The sequence below is a fragment of the Lactuca sativa genome, chromosome 6, assembly GCF_002870075.4.
Source record: "Lactuca sativa cultivar Salinas chromosome 6, Lsat_Salinas_v11, whole genome shotgun sequence".
Classification (NCBI taxonomy): domain Eukaryota; kingdom Viridiplantae; phylum Streptophyta; class Magnoliopsida; order Asterales; family Asteraceae; genus Lactuca; species Lactuca sativa.
The window spans coordinates 37544759-37568683 of NC_056628.2; the positions used below are offsets into that span (position 1 = coordinate 37544759).

General features: G+C 33.7%; 1 protein-coding gene across 1 annotated transcript; it reads left to right on the plus strand.

The window, feature by feature from the left end:
- The first annotated feature begins 12945 nt into the window (after positions 1-12945).
- LOC111894070 (signal recognition particle 43 kDa protein, chloroplastic) lies at positions 12946-14341 on the plus strand. The gene has a single exon (XM_023890144.3). The coding sequence runs from the start codon at positions 12999-13001 to the stop codon at positions 14208-14210; it is 1212 nt and encodes a 403-aa protein (XP_023745912.1). The 5' UTR covers positions 12946-12998; the 3' UTR covers positions 14211-14341.
- The last annotated feature ends 9584 nt before the right edge of the window (positions 14342-23925 follow it).

Consider the following 23925-nt stretch of genomic DNA (forward strand, 5'->3'; position numbering starts at 1 on the left):
CAATCCAATTGCATAATCGATCCCCCTAAAGTCATGATGCATATCCCTCATTTGATCCCTCGAAGCAAGGGATAGCAATAGGATCCTCCTCCCCCAAGAACTATAGGGATCCATGAGCCTTGAATACCCTATGAGAGTGATTTCGAGCCCCCAACTATCCCGCTGCAACCTTGGCCCAAAAATCCCCGAGACGCTCATCCAATAGCTCTACGATCTCCTCCTTGATGGTACCAAACATCACATGAGTCGCATATGAAAATACTGTAAGTGATCTCTGACCTAAAAAACTCACGTATCCTCTCATCAATCGGCTCAATAGCCGACCCATAACCTGAACCTTGGCCCAATGAGAGTGATTTCGAGCCCCAACTATCCCGCTGCAACCTTGGCCCAATAATCCCCGAGACGCTCATCCAATAGCTTTACGATCTCTTCCTTGATGGTACCAAACATCACATGAGTCGCATATGAAATAATGTGAGTCATCTCCAACCTAAAACACTCACGTATCCTGTAATACTCAAAATCAGAAAGGCCAAGAAAGGAAAGAAAACCATAAGTCAAAGGGTCAACTCGTCGAGTCCAGGGAGGAACTCGATGAGTCGGAGCGGGATCCGGGGGATCGATTAAGTAACCGAATCGGCGAGTCGGCAAAGAGGACTCGGCGAGTCCGGTCTGAAGAGGGAAACCCTAAATCCGGGACTTTATGCACTATTTAGGCATCTCATTCTCTCCCTTAGGGTTCCTTATAGCCTCTCTTATCCAGAATACGAAACCCAAGCCTCCATTGTTGCACATTCAAGCTTTCTTGCCATTTTGGGTGATTTGAAGGAAGAAGGAAGAAGGAAGAAGGAAGAAAGGAACCATCGGGGATTCAAGGATTGGCAGAAGATCCAGAGTTTGTGGGATTTGCCAGAGAATTTGAAGGTAATGAGTCGCTACTTTCACTCTTTTGCATGTAGATCAACCTTTAACATGAAATTTGGGGCTTTTAGGGCAAGCTTAAGAACCATTTTGAGTTAGAAGCCCAGATCTGAAGTTGCTACTTCAGATCTAAGTGTATCTTGGCCTAGAGAATCATAAAGCATCAGTCTATGGGTTTATTGTAAAGCCTCTTTGTCTTAAACCCTAGTTTATAGTGTTTTGAGCCTAGATCTCCTTAGCTACACGTAAAGTATGCCACTTTACGTGAGGAATAGGCTTTAGAAGAGTGGATCTACAGTTTGGAGTCCATGCATGACTCAAAAGCCTCTGAATATATGAAGGACTGAATAGACTCGACGAGTCCTTCGAGTGGACTCGGTGAGTAGTATGAAGATGAAGATGAACTTGACAAGTTGGATGAACAACTCGGCGAGTCTGTTGAAGATTGCCTTGGACTCGGCGAGTCTGTTCTTGGACTCGGCGAATCAAGTCGCGAAACCCCAAACCCTTCGAGTTAAGACTCGGATCAGTGAGTTGAGTAGGGACTCAGCGAGTTGGTTAGGACAGGACTCAAAAATCGGTAAGACTTGGCGAGTCAAGTCGCGAATGAAAGGATTCTGAGCGTATGAACTCGATGAGTCATCGGGCTGACTCGGCGAGTAGGGTCAGTCAAGAAGGTTGACTTTGACCAGGACTTTGACTTTGTCTAGAATGGACTTAGTTGGCTTCTAGAGTTTTGTTTGGATCTAAGTGTTATATGTATTGATATTGGTAGCTCGGGGAGCTAGTGGAGCAGCGGTTTAGAGAATTGTCGGTCAGCAGCAAGAGGGTTATTAGCACGTTCTGCAGTGCAGGTGTGTTTCCCTTTGTGTGAATGGGTCTAAGGCCACAATGTCGGCCCATGTAGATATGAGTAGGAAGACCCAGGGGTTAGCCCTAGGCACGATATGCCAGTATGATAATTAGGACCAAGGTCCATTGATAGCGGGCGGGTGCCCAAGGAATGGTTTGCATGGTAGAGTATACTTGTTGTTTGTGTGATACTTGTATGTTCCTGGTAGGGAGGTGAGTGTGGGCGAGATCTCGTATCTCACCATTAGCAGCAGAACAGGGGCGAGGCCCAAGTTAGGGAAAGAGTGAGTGTGGGTTGGGCCCGTATCTCACTATCAGTAGGAGTGTGGACGGGGTTCCATGACTCATTGGTGACAGGACAAGGGCGAGGCCCAAGATAGGCGAGGCCTTAGGACAGGGTCCATTAGTATATGTTTAGCTTATGTGTTGTGATATGTTTATGTGCAAGTATATTTTAGCAGACGAGGCCTAGTGATAGGCGAGGCCTAAGTGAAACAGATTTGTATCCGAGCGGGGCTCGTGGCCAGGCGGGGCCTGGAGCGGCGGGACCGTTGTAGTGGGCGAGGCCCGAAATAGCGGGCGTGGCCCAGTATGTGTTGTATGTGTTTATGCAGGATATGTTGTAGGTTGGGGAACTCACTAAACTTCGTGCTTACAGTTTTCAGTTTTGGTTTCAAGTACTTCTGGTAGCGGAGGGAAGAGCTCGGGGTGATCGCATGGCACACACCATGGATTAGTCAGCCTGAGATGTTTTACTCTGATAATGAAAATATGTTTTGGAAATGATACTCTGAATTCATGTTATGACTTATGATATGTTTTTATGAATACGACTTTGGTAATGATTTAAATAAAATTTTTGGTATGGATTTTTGGGACGTTACATATCCTCTCATCAATCGGGTCACCACCCGACCCAGAACCTGAACCATGACCCCCTCCACAGTTGCTCATCACCATACTTAAAAGCAACCACACAAATGATCAGAACATACCCAAAGAATCCTCATACTTTAGTCTTCCCAGATTCTCCTTGACTTTCCTCGATTCGAGTATGGATCATGTGCTTCCAGTAGTATGGGCCCAATACTACCTTCCACACCCATCCATACTTTCCTCAAGAATTAGCTCGAATATTCCAGGTCACCTTCTCAAATCAGTACTCCAAGTACTCACTAAACAGCACATCCGTACCCACTAAAACACTTCCTAGGCTCTCTTACGTTCCCGACCTCACCCTACCATCAGCTGCTAAGGAACTCCCATTAATGTCAACTAACTACTTCATTAACACAATCACATGCCACAAAGCTAGCTTAGATAATCCTTCAACTAAAAGACTCATCCCTATAATGGTTAGACTCAAACGAGAATTGTACAGTAAGGTCAAATCAATCACTCTGAGATTATTTAACCTATGCAACATGTGACTTAACATATTCCCTTAATAGTTAATTCACATCATCAAGAGTTCCACAAAACACAAAGAAAGCAACATTCGTGTAGTAACACTTCAATCCACAAACCAAATAAAGGACATCTCAAGCTCACTTGCTGCCAATAAAGATTCCAAATCTACTATAACATCCAATTCCTCTTAGGTTACAAGGCATCACATATCGGGCCAATCCATCCAATCATCTAAAATTCATACTAGCATGCAATTCTAGAAGCTTAAACAATCAGGCATATAAAGGCATCAATCCTAACATGAAATCCTGAGCAGATCCTTAGCCCTAATCTAGCATGAAATTCTCATAACATATAACATACCAACAAGTATAGGTATTATGGGAATCATTTACTTGAGCTCGGCTGATTGCACGTACCACGCCCCTTTTTTATTAGAAACTCCTTTAATAAAACATTTCTTTTTATCAAAAATCTACCAAACCTTCAGTTTGAGTCCAAACACACCTGCAAGTATGCTCGAATCCCTCAAACCAAGGCTCTGATACCAACTTGTAACATCCCAAAACTCAGAACTAATTTTTTTTATATTAAATAAACCATCAATGAACATGTTTGTCAAAACCATAAAGTATTTATAGAATATCAATAAACATCCCAAAAGTACATCAAATTCAATGAAGAGGAAAATCATGGTGTATGCAATGCGATCATCCCGAGCTCCCCCCCCCCCCCCTTCGAACGAGAAGTACCTGAAACATAACTGAAAAGCGTAAGCACAAATCTTAATGTGTTCCCCAAAATACCAAATACCATACATATACGTCAGCTCAGGGCTGTACCGAGTCTATTTCACCCCCGAGTCTATTTCAATTCATATGTCAGCCCAAGGTTGTACCGGGTCTATTTCAGCTTGGGTCTATTTCATCCCCGATTCAATTTCAACTCATATGTCAGCATAAGGTTGTACTGGGTCTATTTCACCCTTGGGTCTAATTCACCGCATATACATATAACAAACAGGCATACAAGCATACAACACATACATCAGGAGTCACAAAGACTACAAGCACATACAATCCCTAGTGTCCTACAATATATTGAGCAAGCTCACCACTCAATCTGAAAGATCGTTAAACAGGACACTGCTCCGAATATCAGCTCTACCAGTCACGTATTCATTGGAACATGACCACACTTAACTAATAATAAAAATACCCAAAACACCCCTAAGTTAACTTAGTCAAAGACATGTCAATGTCGAAAATTCAAAAGGTCAACCGAGGCAACTCAATTGAGTACGCTTAGCATACTCAGCTTGTACGATTAATGTACATAAGACTTGACCAGAAATGGGATCTTGACCTAATATGTCCTACGTACCATAGTGTATGCCCATTATACGTGCAATCATCGTTTCCTTCTATTAAGAGCTTAATCCCTTAAGCTCTTTTGTCCAAATTCCAGATATGCTCCTAAAATGTTGTCCTTAACCATAAAGTTTCCAACTTTATGGCCATTAAATGCTCAATACCAAAACCCCTAACTTCTTAAGTCTTTAATCCATCCTATCTCATGCATGGAAGGAAAATAAGGTCCAAGATTACATTTTTATGGTTCCTAATAACTCCATAATGGATAAAGTTTCCAACTTATTCCATTAGAATGGTCCAACCAACCAAGATCTAGTCTTTAAGTATCAAAGGGACCAAAACTGCATCTTTTCCAACTTAATTTGTTAAGTCCAAGTCTTAAGCCTTTAGATTTTAATCAATATGACGTTTAGATGGATAAAGTTTCTAACTTTATCCATAACCAGGTCACAAACTTTCAAGATCTAAACTTTATGCACTAAAGTGACCAAAAGCTCATAACAGCCAAGACTAGCTAGATCTATTAAATGTATCATCAAGATTCAAACTTTATACCTCTAGAAGAAAGATTAAGGTGAACAAAGTCTGGATCTACAAGATCCAATGCAACCAACACTTCTCCAAAGAGCTACTTCTTCTCCATGATGCACCAAGAAGACTCCAAAGCACTCAAACACACCTTCTTTTGCTCAAAAGGCTCAAACTAGGGTTAGGGTTTTCAAGAGAGGGTGTTGGAGAGGTGGAGGATGAGAATGGAATGGGTTTGGGAAAGTTAAGGAGCTTAATTAGGAATCAAACCACGAAAATAGGGTTTGGGCACCGACCTCGTACGCCCAACTTACTCCTGGTATGCCAAACACACTCAGGGATTCCCTAGTATGCCCAATGTACTAGACTAAGTCCAAAACCTTCCTAACTTCTAAAGGTCATAACTTCTTTGTTGCAACTCCATTTTCGACAATATTTATATCCACGAAAAGGTATTGAGGAGCTCTACAACCATATCTAATTACTTTTGTCTTAAAACACATCAAACTAAAATCCTTAATTCATAAAAGAAGTCTAAAACACCACTTTTTCCATTTTACCTTTGGACTCAAAAGCACAAACCGAACTCTTGGATCACATAATCTACATTAGCCACATCCAAATGAGTCTAAAACTCTCTTTCCTAAAGCCTGAAGCCTTATGATACTTGATCTTCGGGTCATGGCCCCGAATTTATGAAACAACTCGAAACAGGGTGTTACAACTGTCCAACTTTCGAGTCATCACTTTAACAAGTGAGTGGATAGTTACTTTCATCTTACACATAGATATATAAAGTATTTAAGATAATTACATGTTATATGTGCCTAGTATCCTTGTTCCTGATATCTATTCTAGATGAATGATTTATAGATGTTATACTTGATTTAAACTGTACATGTATTTTATACATATAAATATATTGGGTAAAAGATGGGTAGACAAAAGATGATATAGATGATGAGAGATGAAAGATAAAATATATGATGAAAGGCCTTAACTTTAAAGATAATCTAGTCGTCTAGCGGAGTATAGATGAAGACCACAGACTATTCTAGACAGTCCAGTGGAATGCTAGCAGGATCGCAACATGTAGGTGTTTTTGAGCTAAGTGTTCACCAGGTGTACTCCATCCCCTACCCCCATCCCCCCAATTGCGTTATTGACGTATAGTGCTAAGGAATCCTTTGAGCATTATTGTCTATCCTGAAGATAATCCTTAGGATAAGTTCCCAGAATTAGATGCTTTAGGGACAGAAAGTGAGGATAACGGGAATGGGTAATCGGTTTGAATGTTTTGATGAAAATATATGTTAAAAGATTATAATTATTGTGGGTTGAAAACCCTATGTGCTCACCAGGCTCTCAAGCCTGACCCACTCTGTTTATTGTATCATTGGTAGTGGCACAAGAGCACAAGTGTGATGATTGTTGAGAGATTTATGGATTATAGGTCAGTAGAATAACTGATGTTTGTAAGCCTGTATTATTTTTGTTTATGATTACGTATTGTATTGATAATGACATCCCAACATTTTTAATATAATAAAATGCATTTCTTCGGAAATGTTTTGATAATATAATTATCATGTTTTTTGGAACAAATTCTGCAATATTATTCTTTAAAAATGATACTCTGATTTTAAATAAGCATAAATAAATTGGTTTTTTATGTTCCTAAAATTGGAAATGTCACATTTGACCTAGATTTGATGGAGGACATGCCAGTGGCGGAGCCAGAATCAAAATCTAGGAATAACACAAAAAAATCTTCTTAATATATAATAAGAAAAAAACTACATTGACAATGGGTGGGGTAGGTGCAAGACCGACACGGTAGAAGGGATTCTTTTTATACATTGTGTGTTGCTTTCCTTCATCCAATTTTAACATTTGGCTTCTCTTTTCTTTTTATTAATTTGACTTTAAATATCGACTTAAAATTTTGAAGTATCAACATGCATTTTGGTTGCTTTATACATTTAGTTTGGGCCACAACCTAACACAAACATCATAACTAAAAATTTTAAAAGCGAAAAATTTATATAAACATTATATCACAATTATATAATAATTTGATTAAATAATAAACAACATTATTATCAATTTATTAAATAATAAATATATAGAAAACTAAAAAAGTTACCAAATATACTAAAACTAAATCATATTGAGTGTTGACAGTAGGTGATTGTCAAGTCTCTCCATAATATTGAAGACATAAAATAATTATATCTCAATAATTTATTAATTTGTTAAAAATATTAGCAAGTCAATTGATTAAATTGTATTATGGTATATGTATGCTACTAAATATAAATTTACATATTTAACAAAAGTATAGGTATGTTTATGAATCTATAATAAAACACAATTATTAAGTCAGTGTAATCATGATCACTTATATATATATATGATGCGGTTACCATTTTAATCTTTACCCCAAAAGAAGGCGTACCTATTTGACCTTTTATCCAAAGGCTAAGAAGAAAATGAATGGTAGAATTTCATTCTCTCAAAGCAACAACGAGTGAACTGGAGAGGAAAATTGCAAAAGAGTTAAGAGGTCGAGCGACAACCAGACAATCTAACTATGAGAAAAGATGGGATGACAACGGTAAGGGCAAGACAAGGAGGCGTTGTATGTGTCGTAGCCGCCGTCAGTGGCGCATGCATGTCCGAAAAGTTTACATTTTTAGGGATCAATAGACCCCTAGATGCTTTCTGGAAAGTTTGGGCAAAAGGCTTTGAGGATTAAGGACCTTGGAAAGAATTATGCCTATAGACGTTTCCCACGATATGGCAGTAGGGTGCCACGGTGTGGCGATGGGGTTTTTCGTGACTGTTTTGAGACTGTCTCTGCCACGACGTCATGCTTTGGATCCACGACATGGATATATATTTTGGTATGTATTTGGGTTTATCCGAGATCGGGTTCTGATTGGGTTGAACGCATCAGCCATGATGTAGTCGAAGGATGGCCACGACGTGGTGGTCGACTAAGGTTGACTTTTACTTTGACTTTTGACCGCTGAATTTGACCAAGTTTGACTTTATGTCATTTGGGATATTTTGAATAGTAGATCGAGGCTTGGTCCCTGTGTATTACACAGGTGACCCGTAGAGCCATTGGTTGGAGCAATATTCAGTTCAACTATCTTCCTGACATTGAGGTGAGTTTCTCCTCACTGTACTTGTGGGTCGAAGGTACCGATGCTGACACATTAGGTTATGTATCCTGGTATATAGGATGATGCTATGCTAATTATATGTTAGATTGGTAGATCTGCATGATTACATGTACTTGCTAGTTATACGTTTATCTGTTACACATGTTGACATAATGTGGGTGGGTTGAGGCTGTACTGCAATCGAGAGATTGTGGGCCAGTGTCATTTCGATCGGGAGATTGTAGGCCAGAGTGGCAATCCAATCGGGAGATTGTAGGCCAGAGTGGCATTCCAATTGGTAGATTTTGGGTAAGGGTAATTCAGTCACGAGACTATAGACCCAACATGCAATATGTTATTTTTGTTTGGTTGTGTGTGGTACTTTGGGGGAACTCACTAAGTTTTAGTTTACAATTTAAGCGTTATGTTTCAGGTACTTCAGATGATCGAAGCAAAGCGAAGGCTTGATCGTACACATCCTTCGAATTTTATGAGATTTGATTTTAGCGTACTCTGATTTGTGATTTTGACTTTTGGAAACTATGTTTTGTAAACATTTATGGTTTTTGGTTGGTTTTAAAAAATGAAAATTTTACCTAGATTTTTGGGATGTTACAATTCGGCTATAACGACTGCAACACGAGCAACTTTGACTTTTCGTTATTGGATGATTTTTTTGGGGATCTTGTGCAAACCCTATTTATGATGGATTGTGTCTAATATTTATATCACTTGTGTGTAATATGTACTTGGGTTGATTATTTTTATATTTTTCATAACAAATTGACAAATTCATACGAAAATCAATATGTTTTTATCATCACATTTCAATAGATATCATAAATCTTTATATAAACATCATTTTTTTAGCAAAATATTCAGCAAAGTCCTGAAACTTTCACCTTATTTATGAAAAAACCATGCATTTTTATATTGAACAAAAAGGACAAAAAACGACAATTATTTAAAGTTATTATCTTGCATTATTAGTGTGATATTATTATCTTATCTCTCTTTAACATAGTGTATTACCGGTTTCTTATCTTTTTATATAAACAAAATGAAAAAATCATGCGTTTTTCTTAACTAAGATCAAGATATGAAAACCTGGAGATTTTTTTTTTAAAAGATAAACCTTGACAATAGATGATTTTTATGTAAAATAAATATCAATCTATAAAATTGTATAACTTGTAGTTATAAGTTGTAATATTTATTTTAATGTTTACAAAACTAATTATAGTAAAAAAAAGGCTTTAATTATTTGACTTTAATGAAATTTAATCTTGCAAAATGTAATTTTTTCTTTCCATATTGAACTTTATAGTTATTGTTTGTCCCAAACTCATATATGTCATTGCACATAACTGTTTTCATATATCTTTAATTTTTGCAAAGAAAAATATAATTGTATCTGATTATCCATTGTAATATCCAACCATGATGATAAGCTGCTCCAAATATTCGGCGATCTTCTATAATGTAAAAAGCTGATCTATTGACTTATGCTTGTTGTCACACCATTTTTGTGATGTATTCATGCCAACAACATTTAGTGTTTTTCCTTCTTTTTAGGGAAAAGATTGATGATATTTTCATGTATATCATAAAAATACATTTCTAAATATTGTGGAAGATGACAAACAACATAAAAGTAAAACTCTACATTTTTTTTGTGGTTAGGGTTGTTTTTATTTTCATGTTTATAATTAATAAAATCAAGAAATTGAATTGAAAGATAATTGATTGAATGTTCACTTTATTCAAGGTATCATTGGCTAAACACATAGCAACCATTAATCAAAAAGAAAACTCATAAAAAAGGGATACAATCTAAAACGAAGATATAAACACTAGAGATAAGGAAGCCAAAAACTATTGTTTCCTATACTACCCTTTAAGTTGGACCATTAAGGTAACAAATGCCCAATCTTGCTATGTAAATACAAAAAAAGTTTGGTGTCAGGTGGTTTGGTGAAGATGTTGGTGACCTGATCTTTTGTGCTAATGAAGGACGGTTGGATGTATCGAGACCTAACTCTTTCTTGTACAAAAATACGATTCATTTCAATGTGTTTTGTGTGTTCATGGAAAATGGCGTTGTTGGCAATGTGTGTGAGCTGCTTGATTGTCATAGTAAAGAGTTGTAGGACCCGATTAAGGTGCCTTAAGATCATGTAATAGACATCTAAGCAATAAACTTTCACTTACAATTGTGGTCATAGCTAGATACTTAGTTTTTGCCGACGATCAAGATACAACATACTACTTCTTTGTCTTTCAAGAAATAGAGGCACCGCTTAGCATGACAAGATAACGAGTTTTGGATCGTATTGTAAAGGGGAACCAAGCTAACCAAAGTGATATAAAATCGTTAAGGTCAATTCTCTATCTGAAGGTAGAAATATGCATTGACCCAAAGTAGTTTTCAAAAAGCGGAGGATTCGTATGGCAACATCCCAATGGTCTTGTTGTTGTGCAGATACAAACCGACAAAATGTGTTGACAGAAAAGGTGATGTAGAGTCTAGTAACTTGTAAGTATAAGAATCTTCATATGATTCGACAATATTGTCCAAACTCACTTATGTTGTTGAAACGAGTATTCTGCTCCATCTAAAAAGAGCTAAGGTGGAACCCTTCTAGACCATTATCGGCTAGAATATAAAGGGTGTATTTTCTTTGGCTCTGAACCACACTAGCCGACATTCAAGCTACTTCGATGCCCAAGACATATTTTAACGGTCCTAAGTCTTTGATGTTGAATGTTCCCAATTATCGCTATAACAACTTTATTATATGTACTTGTTTTTACAACATCCCAAGGTGTATTATTTCATTGTTTTTAAGGAAATTTTTATATAAGATGAACATAATTTTATATGGTTTTTATTTAATAGCTAAGTTTTTTGCTTAACTACAAGGGAAAATTACATAAAACACACTAATTTTATACAAACATTTGATTATAATATGGTGTTTTTTTATCAATTAAATTACAAAGTTTATAATTTTGTTGCAAATTTAATCAATCAACCAATTTGTTTTTTCAAGTGTTTTATGTGTTTCACTTACTAATTAGGAAAAAAATTGATGTTGTTTCCATATATGATCAAAGTTGGCAAATATTTAGATTAAATTGAACCCTTACGTATATATACTTTCTTTCCTTTATTTTTCTTCTTTTCTTCTTTCGGAGCATCACAATTTTGTTTAATGCTTCCCAAGGTCGCTCAAGTGGTTCGTTATATCATGATGGTGTAAACAAAGTAATAAAGGTTTCCTTTAGAGTATGTTATTGTGGAAAACCTCCATTACTTTGCTTACATCACTCTTGGATTATGAACCACTTGAGTTACCTTGTAAAGTCATTACACAAAATCATCATTCTTTAAGAGAAGAAAAGAAGAAGAAATTAGGGAAAATGTGTATAAATCTACGTAAGGGTTCTATTTAACCAAAATGATTGCCAAATAAAATCATATGTGGAAGCCACATCATTTCTTTTGCCTAGTTAGCAAGTGAGAAACACAAATCATCTGGAACCAACCGGTTCGTTTGTTAAATTTGCAACAAAGTTGTAAACTTAGGGGGTGTTTGGATTAGATTTTTAGCTTATTGCTTATAGCTTATTTGTGGTGGGAATAAGCAATAAGCAATAAGCATGGGGAGGAATGCTTATTAAAATTAGCTTATTTAGCCTAATAAGCTGAATTTTATCAAAACACTTAAATTAGCTTATTGTGGGAATACGCAATAAGCAACTCTTTTTTTCCTATCCAAACACCCCCTTAGTTACTTAACTGAGAAAAAAAAAATAGATGTGTTTGTCCAATATATGTTTCATGTGGAGTATCATACTATTTTTAAATATCGGCTCATGATCTCAATTTTTCCAGATAAAGAGATATGCTCAGTGTACCGCAAAACATGTTTGGACTATTTTGGAGAGCATGAGCGCACTTAAAATAACTCATGGGGTTCAAATACAAACATGATATGGTTAGGATATTTTATTTAATATATTTAAGCATGCAGGGTTTTTCGCCAAAAAAGAGGCACTAGTGAATTTCTTGACTGACCCGACAGAAGAAAGGTCAACCTTTAGACCGACTGACGTTTTGATTTTTGGATGAGTTGGATGGAAACACGCATATACATACCTTACAAAGGTATCCCCTGTCGTGGGCTTGAGGGCTGGGGGTTTCAAGGTGAGTCAAACTACTTTAAAAGTTGCTACATGCAAGGTCCCAAAACATGAGAAGTCGTGCATGAAAAATCAACACATGTTCATACCATTAGAGTTTGATACGTTTGGTTTTCTCGCGCCGGATGCTGTGAAGTTTCTTAATAGAGTACAACGAATCATACATAACAATATTATATCTCATAGATCTATGAATGTAGTCTTCAAAAGATTTAACTTTACAATACAAAAGACTTAGCACCGCAGCTTATTGTCCGTTTGCCTTCCCAATCGTTATATTGTGATAACTAAATTCTAATATATTAATATTACCTATAAAAATGTCAAAATTGAAATTTTAACTAAACTTATACAATTCGCATTAAATATAATTTATACTTTATGCCGTTAAATATTAATTTTAAAAATATATTTTTAGAAATACAGTAGCAATTAACAAATTTATATATATAATTTTCTTAAACGAGAGTTCTAGAAAATTACAAAAATAGCTTCATCCCCAAAAGGGCCCGAAGCCCACCCATGTGTGAATTGGATGGGATTTCTTATCCTATCATCTTTCTTGGATTACACCTGCATCCCCCAATCAATATCCGCAACATCTCCTCCGTCATTCCGCCACCATCAAATGGACGGCCTCGTCGTTAATCCAACTCTCTCCCGCCTCAAACTCCCACATAAACTCCACCCCACAACCCCGCCATCTCTATCCCTCTCTTTCTACCTCCGTCTTCAACCCAAATATCATCCATATAATCTATCTGTCTCCACCGCTGCCTCCGTCCTCGAAGACCAACCACAATCAGAATCAGACCCACTTCAGTTCACCAACTACGACGAAGAGGAAAGCTACGGAGAGGTTAAAAAAATCATCGGAAGCAGAGCACTTGAAAATGGCGCCGGAATGGAGTACCTAATCGAATGGGAAGACGATCACGTGCCGACATGGGTTCCGGGAAATCTAATCGCAGGTGACGTGGTCGCCGAGTACGATAATCCATGGTGGGTCGCCGCAAAGAAAGCCGACGATCGTGCGTTAAAGGAAATTATCGAGTCAGAAGACGGCAGAGATGTGGACGCCGTAGATGGCGACGGCAGGACAGCTCTACTCTTTGTCGCCGGTCTAGGGTCTGAATCATGCGTCAGAACGTTACTGGAGGCTGGCGCCGATGTAAACCACCGTGATAACGGCGGAGGATTGACTGCCTTACACATGGCGGCGGGATACGTCCGGCCGGGAGTGGCGAAGCTGTTGGTGGAGTTTGGGGCGGATCCGGAGGCGGGAGATGACAAGGGACGGACACCGTTAGATTTGGCGCGTGAGGTTTTAAAGGCAACACCTAAGGGGAACCCAGTGCAATTTGCTAGAAGATTAGGGTTAGAAAGTGTAATTAGGATTTTAGAGGGGGCAATATTTGAATACGCGGAAGTTGAGGAGATTTTAGAGAAAAGAGGGAAAGGTAATAACGTTGAGTACTTGGTGAAATGGAAAGATGGTGAAGATAACGAGTGGATTAAAGCTGCATTGATCGCCGATGACTTGGTTAAAGATTTTGAAGATGGATTGGAATACGCTGTGGCGGAGCTTGTGGTGGGAAAGAGGGATTCCGGCGAGGAAGGGAAAAAGGAGTATTTAGTAAAATGGGCAGACTTTGAAGAAGCAACATGGGAACCAGAAGAAAATGTTGATCCCGAGTTGGTAAAGGAATTTGAGAGTGGGAATGGGAATGGGAATGGGGGAGTTTGAGACATGGATTTGATTTTGATGGAGCATTGTATTTTTGAAATTAGAAGAATTAAAAGATTGTTGAATATTAGTTTTAGTTGCAAGGTAATGAAAGTTTTGGTGTTTTTTTAATCAAAAAAATTAGTTTTATAGTTCCAACTAGCCAAATTTTAATAGCACCAAGCAAAATTTTAGTATTAATGGAATTTAATTGTAGTGGTTATAACTTAATCAAGTTTCTATAAGTTTTCAACTTTCAAGGATTGTTCATTGGAAATATATATTTGCTATTCATATGCTTAAGTCCCATTTGTACACCTTTAATCTTTTATATTGCTTCTTGATGTATAAATATGATTGTATATATTGCTTCTTGATGTATAAATATGATTGTATGATGAGATCAGGTGTGAGACCCATATAATATACAATTTTTTTCTTAGAAAAATTAATATGTTTTGTTAAACATTACATGTTAAGAATTTACAAAACTGAATTTGGAAAAAAGTATCAATATTAGTTGTGAATAAACAAATTTTTGCAAGGTTTCTATAAATTATCACGAATTCAAATGAGATTGATCGAAAATTATGTTTTTTAATTAAGAATCTTGATTTGAATTTTAATTGAATTTAATACATTAATTGACAAATTATGTGAGAATTTATGGAGACATTTAAGTTTTCTTATTTTCTTTATTATATTTTTAGATTAGATTTTTTATTATTTAATAACAAAGCCAAAAAAACCACAATTTGCCAAGTGGATTTGAATGAAATTGAAAAAATTAAAAAATACCATGTGGCATATTGAATTAGGTGTGTGACAAAAAAAACCTTAATTTATTAGATAGACGGGTGTGGGCAACGCGAACATCGCGTTATCTGACGTGACACACGCCTTTAATGACGCCATAACACGGAACACCGTCCCAGGTAGCCGTTATGGGGAGTTACGCCATTACCCATTATCATGGTAACGAATGGTAACGCCATTTTTTTGACCGTTGCAAATTTTGTTTCGTTGAAAAGCGGTAATATTACCGTTTAATACAGTGAATTCTAAAAAAAATTACTACTTAAAAAATTAAACTATATCAATACATATACCTCATTTTATTACACTTCTATTTCTCTATATCTATCTCTATTTCTCTATATCTATCTCTATTTCATTCAAAAAAAAAAAAAAAAAAAACCACTATGGATCAAAACCCGAATACCCCTCCTCCGAAGACAAACACATCCACTCCATTAGGTTTTGTGGGATATGAGGGATACATGAACCTTCTAAACTCCCAAAACTCACCACAAATTCTATATTCCGACAATTTTTTCAATCCCGCCTCACCACCACTACAATTTCCTACCTCGCCATTTATGCAACAAAATGCAAACATTCAACAAAACCTTTTTAACACATTCGGTTCCATGCGCCAAACAGTCACACAACCCCCACCCACGCAAGAAACCATTGTCGAGACGCAAGCCAGGAGTAGTCAGAAAGCATCGGGAAAAAAGGGAGACCAAAAAGAAAAGGAAAGAGGTCGTGGTCGAGGCGGAAGAAACGGAATCACCTCCAACATGGTGGACACCGGAGGAAGAGCATGCGTTGGCGGTGGCTTGGTGCGGTACTTCAAAACAACCAACTATGGGGAACGATATGAAGAGAGTTGCTTTTTGGGATGCAGTAATTATCAAATTCCGCACAATTTTGAACAAGGGTGACACATATCGCAATAATGATATGCTTAGTGGCAAGTGGACTCAAATTAGCCGGAAGTGCACCAAATTCAATTCCATATACAACAAACTTTCTTCGCAACGTCAAAGTGGTGCCAATGATTTCGATGTGTTTAGAGCCGGGAGGGAGGAATATCACGTGCAAATGGGGCACGTATTTGAGTATGAAAAAGTATGGGACATAGTGAGGAAAGATCCAAAATGAATGAAAACGCCAACATCATCAGAACAACAATCAAAGAGGTCTCGTGGTTCGGGTTCGATTGACGTTTCCGACGAACACACGAACATCGACCTCAACGCGGACACCGATGAGATCCCGGACGAGTTTGATGACATCGAGGAAATCTCTCCGCCACGACGACCGATGGGGCGCGACAAAGCCAAGCGCGCGTAACGATATGCACAGCAGAATGAAAGTCGGCTTCGAGAGCACGACGAAATGAAAAAAAATTCAACGCCCACACGGAAATCGCAAATAAATGATATGAATTGCAACGAGAGCATTTGGATTTCCTTCGTCAAGTAGCCAAAGAAGATCGCATATCGAAGGATTTGGAAATTCTTACGACAAATGAAGAAAATTTACCGCCGAGACGAGCTGAAGTGATACGGAGGATGAAGGCAAAGATCGAGAGCAAATACTTGGGAGAAAAATGGTTTGTCGATGTTTTTTTTTTAAAATTATTAGGACTATCGTGTGTGTTTTTTTTTTTTTGTTTGTATGGTATTTTTAATTTACTATTTAATGAAATTATGTTTTATTAATTTATATGTTTTTTATAGATATATGACATAAATAAAAAAAATAAGACGAATTAGAAATATATGAAGTAAATAAAAAAAATAAAACAAATTAGAATGATAGGAATTAAAAACATTAAGAAAAAATAAAAAAGAAATAGAAAATAGAATGTGTTATCCCATGTTATTTGGTGTTTCCATTTCCACATTTAGTGTTATAACACCAAATTGTGACTAGGATGATGAGATGGACAATTTGGATGTGATAACATGTTGCCCACACTTAGTAGTCTTAGAAATGATTACTCGCTCGCTCTCTCTCTCTCTCTCTCTCTCTCTCTCTCTCTCCCTTTCCCTCTCCTTCTCCCTTACAATTTTTTGTCTAAATTTTAAATATTAAAGTTTAAAAATTTATTAAACTTCTTCAAAACAACTGATAACAATACGTCATATACTCTCACACACACATTCTCTCTCTCACACACCCTCTTTTTCTCTCAACCTCTTCTTTTCTCTCTCATTTTGAGAGAAAGTAACAAAACGTATTCTAAAACAAAAAGTAAAGCTTGAAAAGGAAAAACCTGGTAAGACGCAGTCGACGTGAGTTAAAAGGTGGTGACTAGAGATTCAAGGAAGACGTTTGATAGTAACTGACGATGTTTTTAAGATTGTGACTGGAATATAGATGCATGTAGAAGCAAGTTTTGATGATAAATTGAATAATTTATGCTTAAGATCCGGCGAAATGAGATCTGATAGCCGCTAAACGAGATCCGGCGGTGGTGGTCGGTGTAACAAGATCTAGAGACGGTTGGGGAAGATGAGAGATAGATTAAGGTGCTTTTTGATGGTAGGAGATGGTGAAAAACCAATTATAGGAAGAGTGAAGAGGTTGCAGCCGGGTGGGTCTGGCAGCGGTAAGTGCAGATACGGAGGAAGATGGCGAACAAGTAGATATGGAGAGAGTGAAGAAGCATCGCTTTGGTGGTTCAGGTGACATTGCGGTGGTTGCGACGACATTGTGGTGGTTCCCGCAATAGTCTGATGATCATCATTATAGTCCAGATCTAGCATCAAGATGAGCGAGCAAAGAAGAGGTGGAGAGAGAAAGAGAGCGTATGTGTGTGTGTGTGTGTGAGAGAGAGAGAGAGAGAGAGAATGTTTGTGTGAGAGAAAGTATGTGACGTATTGTTATCAGTTGTTTTGAAAATGTTTAATAAAATTTTAAACTTTAATATTTAAAATTTAGACAAAAAAAAATTTATGAGAGAGAGTGAGAGAGAAAAAGAAGAGGTGGAGAGAGAAAGAGGGTGTGTGAGAAAGAGAATGTGTGTGGGAGAGAGTATATGACGCATTGTTATTAGTTGTTTTGAAAAAGTTTAATAAACTTTTAAACTTTAATATTTAAAATTTAGACAAAAAATGTTTGAGAGAGAGAGTAATGCTAATTATACAACTGTATATACATCAAGATGTGTGTGTGTGTGTGAGAGAGAGAGAGAGAGAGAGAGAGAGAGAAATCTTTATTATACAATCGTATATAATATCAACTGGAACACAAAAGTATCAAAATAAATTTTTTATTCAAATAACAGTTTATGGACGATGAAAAATAAGAGTTAAAAGTTTATCATAAGGAACTAATAATAATGAAAACTATAAAAGAAATTATATAAGAGACCAAAAACATAACTATAAAATATAGAGATCAAAACAACAACTCAATTGTGTGAGAGAGAACGAGTTTTATTATATATATATATATATATATATATATATATATATATATATATATATATATATATATATATATATATATATATGGTTAGGTTCATTTGAGACCACCTATATTTTTTGAGAACGTAAGACGCCTTTTTTTTTTTTAAATTTTTTTTATTTAATTCAATTTCCGAAAATAATATTTAAAAAAAGAATTTTTGGATTTTTCCATTTATTTTGCATTTTAAAATTATTTTTTAGAATATGTACAGTGTAATATTCTATTAGAATATTTCACGTATTTTTCAAAAAAAATGGAATTTATTTTTATTTTTTTTAGTTAATTCAAGTTCCGAAAATAATATTTAAAAAAAGAATTTTTAGATTTTTCCATTTATTCTGCATTTTAAAATTATTTTTTAGAATATGTCAGTGTAATATTCTATTAGAATATTTCATGTATTTTTCAAAAAAAATGGAATTTATTTTTATTTTTTTTAGTTAATTCAAGTTTCGAAAATAATATTTAAAAAAAGAATTTTTAGATTTTTCCATTTATTCTGCATTTTAAAATTATTTTTTAGAATATGTCAGTGTAATATTCTATTTGAATATTTCACGTATTTTTCAAAAAAAATGGAATTTATTTTTATTTTTTTTAGTTAATTCAAGTTCCGAAAATAATATTTAAAAAAAGAATTTTAAGATTTTTCCATTTATTCTGCATTTTAAAATTATTTTTTAGAATATGTCAGTGTAATATTCTATTAGAATATTTCACGTAATTTAAAAAAAAAACGGATTTTTTTTTTATTTTTTTAGTTAATTCAAGTTCCGAAAATAATATTTAAAAAAAGAATTTTTGGATTTTTCCATTTATTTTGCATTTTAAAATTATTTTTAGATTTGGTTTCATGGTCTCACAAAATTAGAATGGTCTCAAATAAACCTAAAGTTATATATATATATATATATATATATATATATATATCTTCCTTAATAAATGAAGGATTTTTTGCCACTTGTCATTCTCTCATGAGATTTGACACGTGTCATTTTGTGGTAATTTTGAAATAAATATTATCCACTTGTCAATTTTTGGTTTGTTTTCATTTTTAGTTAAAGTCATATACTTATTTATGTAAAATATTAAATATCATATATATGATATTAAATTGAAATAAATACGTTTCTTTCTATCTTATTTTAAAGTTGTATATTAAAAAATATTTCATTTTTATACTTTAAGTTTAATCATTTTTTAAATTAACCCGTATAATATACGGGTCTCACACCTAGTACCCTAATAAATAAGAATGATTTTGCCACATGTCATTCCCTCATTCAATTTGCCATATGTCATTTTGTCATAATTTAGAGATATATTTATTTTCCACTTGTCATTTATTTCATTTTCCATTTCTAATATATTATTAATTAGTTTCCATAAATTAAACCTACCATAATGATATTAATTTCAAATTTTAAATTTTAAATTTCAATTTCAATTTCAAATAAATTTACAGTTTAAACCTTTGTGTTTAACATTTTGTTATAATTAACCTGTTTAGTATACGGGTCTGATAACTAAACAATAATTTTAATTTATTTATTTTTTGCATGTTTTTTTCTCATAATTTTTATTTATTTCAAATTTCAAATTCAAATAAACTTCTCATTTAATCGTTTCTATTTAACATTTTGTTTTAATCAACCCGTATAATATACGGGTTTCACAACTAGTATATATATATATATATATATATATATATATATATATATATCATACATACTTATAAAGCTAGCATTTTTTCTTGAATCTCATGCATTTGAAACCCCCATTTTTTTTCCTTTCACCACATTCATTTGAAACTCCCATGACTTTTCAATTTCTTTATAATAATAATTATAATTTGGTAATTAGGTTAAATAAATATCAAATGTAAAGTGTATTAATATATAAATTAAATTTCAATATTAAAATAATATCGTTAATTCTATTTATAAAATTATGTTTTTTAACTTCTAACATATTATACTTAATTTATTAATTTTAATATATTGTTGAATGTAAACCATTATCATTTAAAGGTATAATTTTTGAACAATTTGTATAAAATACTTAAATTATTAATTAAAATATAACATTATAGGCTCAACTTAAATATAAATTTTATTTAACTTAAACAACTCAAAGATTATTTTATAAATAGTTAAAAGTGATAAATTGTAGTGTCTTTCTAATAATGATTGTAAGTTGGTTAATAAGGTTAAATAAATATCAAACCTAAAGTGTAATCATAAATAGGCTAAATTTCAATTTTAAAATAATATCTTTACTTCTATTTATAAAGTTATGTCTTTAAATGTTAACATATTATACTTAATTTATTAGATTTAAAATGTTGTTGCATGTAAACCATTATCAGTTTAAAGCTACAATTTTTGAACAGTATGGACAAAATACTTAAATTGTTAATTTAAATATAACATTACAGTGTCAACTTAAATATAAATTTCAGTTCCACTAAAATAACTAAATAATATTTTGTAAATAGTTAAAAGTGACAAATTATAGTGATAAATGCAAAAACTAAATTGTAATATTAGTTTAACTAAAATATTTCCTAAATATATTTATATAATCGTTAAAAATTTTCAAATAAGTAGCTTAAAATAACTTATAATAACAATAGTTAAAAATAACTCTATATAAATGATTATATTGTTACCTTTAAAATCAAAAAATAATGTTTGATGTTTTAAATAATTATAATAATAAAAATTAAAACATTAAGCAAATAAATTTTAAAAAATTAGTTAAAAATAACAACTATAAATAATATGAAACCATATATAATATTTAATTTTATTAATGTGTAACTCGCGAGTAGAACTCATTCAAACGATTGAGATTATAACGTTATAATAGATTTATATATTATCATATAATTCAAAATAATCAATATATTATATCAAATTAATATACGAATTATTATATCAAATTTATCAACAACATTAGTATTACATTTTAAAAAATATATAGTTGTAAAAATTTTAACTATATAGGTGTTTCTGTGCATTACAATGTCAACTCAAATATAAGTTTCAGTTCCAATTAAAAAAACTAAAGAATATTTTGTAAATAGTTAAAAGTGATAAATTGTAGTGATAAAAGCAAAAACTAAAATGTAATTTTAATTTAACTAAAATATTTCTTAAATATATTTTTATAATCGTTAAAAGTTTTCAAATAAGTAGCTTAAAATAACTTCCAATAACAATAGTAAAAAAAACAACTTTATATAAATGATTATATTGTTAGCTTTAAAATAAAAAAACAATGTTTGATGTTTTAAATAATTATAATGATAGAAATTAAAACATTAAGCAAAGAAGTTTGAAAAAATTAATTAACAATAAAAACAACTATAAATAACATAAAATCATATATTATATTTAATTTTATTCATATGTAACTCGCGAGTAGAAGTCATTCAAACGATTGAGAGTATGAAGTTATAATAAATGTATATATTATCATATAATTCAAAATAATGAATATATTATAACAATTTAGTATATACAAATTATTATATCAAATTTAACAACAACGTTATTGTTATATTTAAAAAATCATATATTTGTAAAGACTTCAACTATATAGGTGTTTCTGCGCAACGCGCGGACATTTGCCTAGTATATATATATAAGCCTGTAGGTAGGTGTAGGTGTTATGAATAGTGCTCTTTTGCCATTTCAGAATTTGACTACAATAGGTTAAAACATTATCAATTTTGGTCCCCCAGATATGCCCAAATCCTCTATCCTACTCAATGTCACATGTTTCGTCCTCTGTTGATCGCTTTATTCAGAATTTTTGGGTACTCATCATTCGTTTTCTCTATCTCTCTTCATCCAACCCATCGAACCCTAAATCGACTCTCTCGCTACCTTCAACCACCCACCACCGCCTCTATAATGGTCCCGTCTTCAAAGTTTTGTATCTAGTCACATTGCACCATAGAAAAAAAAATGATAAATTGACAGATTGAGAGCTTGACAGAAGAAAATAATGGTGATTGAGGGATCAATGATGCAAATGGTCGGCACATGAAAGAAGGTTTGAAGTTGAAGCATCCGGTTGTTTGATTTTGCAGCACATCACCTTTTTATTACGACTTCAACCAGGTTTGGGGATTTTGTTGCCTTAATTTGTTATACTCTAACTTTGCCCAACTTTAGAGTTTATGATTATCCTACATCTTTAAAGCTTTCTTACTTATTTCCTTTCTCTTTCACCATTCAAAGGATTTTTACCATGTTATTCTCACAGTTGTGAGACATTCTTATTTGTACTGGTAAGCACAAATCCTTTCATATGTTTCGTTATGTATATTGTATATTTATTGTTTTTGCTTTTGGATTTAGGATTTTTATGGGTTACTTACTTATTAGGACATGAATTAACTGCTAAAGGATGACAAAGTTGTGGTGTTTTAGTCTATATGTTTTTCATTGGTCTTTTTCTTAGTTACTGAAGGAATAGAACTAGATTCCATTATATTAACGTTGTGTGTTGTGTCTTCAAATTGCTCGAGAAATGGTGATTAGCACTACAAATGTAAGGTTAGAGTTTGCTGCTTTGACAAACATAGTTGGATTGGTTAACAAAGCATATACTACCAACGAGGAACTCATAAAATACATGATATTTTCATTGTTATTATGTTTTCATATATCATAATAATTCCTTCATTCTAATATGATTATTCCTATATACCTTTTTATTAATTGAAATGATTGTTTGATTCTTATTTGGTATCTTGATTTTCATTGGGATGACCCAAATGTAGTTACATAATAACATTTAGCTTAATTTTCTTGCATATTTGATCATATCATAATCATCCAATTTCCTTTTAAAACGGTAACAATCTTTGATGGTTTTTGTATATGGACGCTGACGGAACAATGAGTGAAGCAGTTATTCATTTAATGACAAGTTCTCTACAGGTAAACATTATCTTTAACTTCATCTAATATTTTATAGTTACAGCCAAACAAATATATCCCTTGCTTAATTGATTTTGTATATCTTTGAAGAATCTCTCTAACCTATGGTGTTTATATGTAAATGTGAAATTTTCATCCTTTTTTTTTTTTTTCAGGAGGCTAGGGCATTTCAAAGTTAATAGTCCAAGTTCTTGAGGGTATTGCCCTCTTTTACCCAATACATATAACACATCTTTAAATGGCTTAAGTACAATGATAAAGTCTTTATTCAATGTATTTTGTTTATATCCACAATGTTTTTAGTGAATTTCTTATTTAAAATTATTAATGAAACGTTTTTGGATTTATCGTTTTCTTGATTTTGTAGTGTTTGATCCGATATCTAATGAATCTTTAGACACACAAGGTTTTCACTTTACCAATAAATGATATCGTATGCAAAAAAAAAAAAAAAAACAAAAAAAAAATATTTTTACGACTAATCAGGTTTGGTTATGTTTTATATTTTCATGCAC

Bases quoted from the DNA above. Each gene is read 5' to 3' on its own strand.
- LOC111894070 (XM_023890144.3), top strand. From the start codon at position 12,999: ATGGGATTTCTTATCCTATCATCTTTCTTGGATTACACCTGCATCCCC.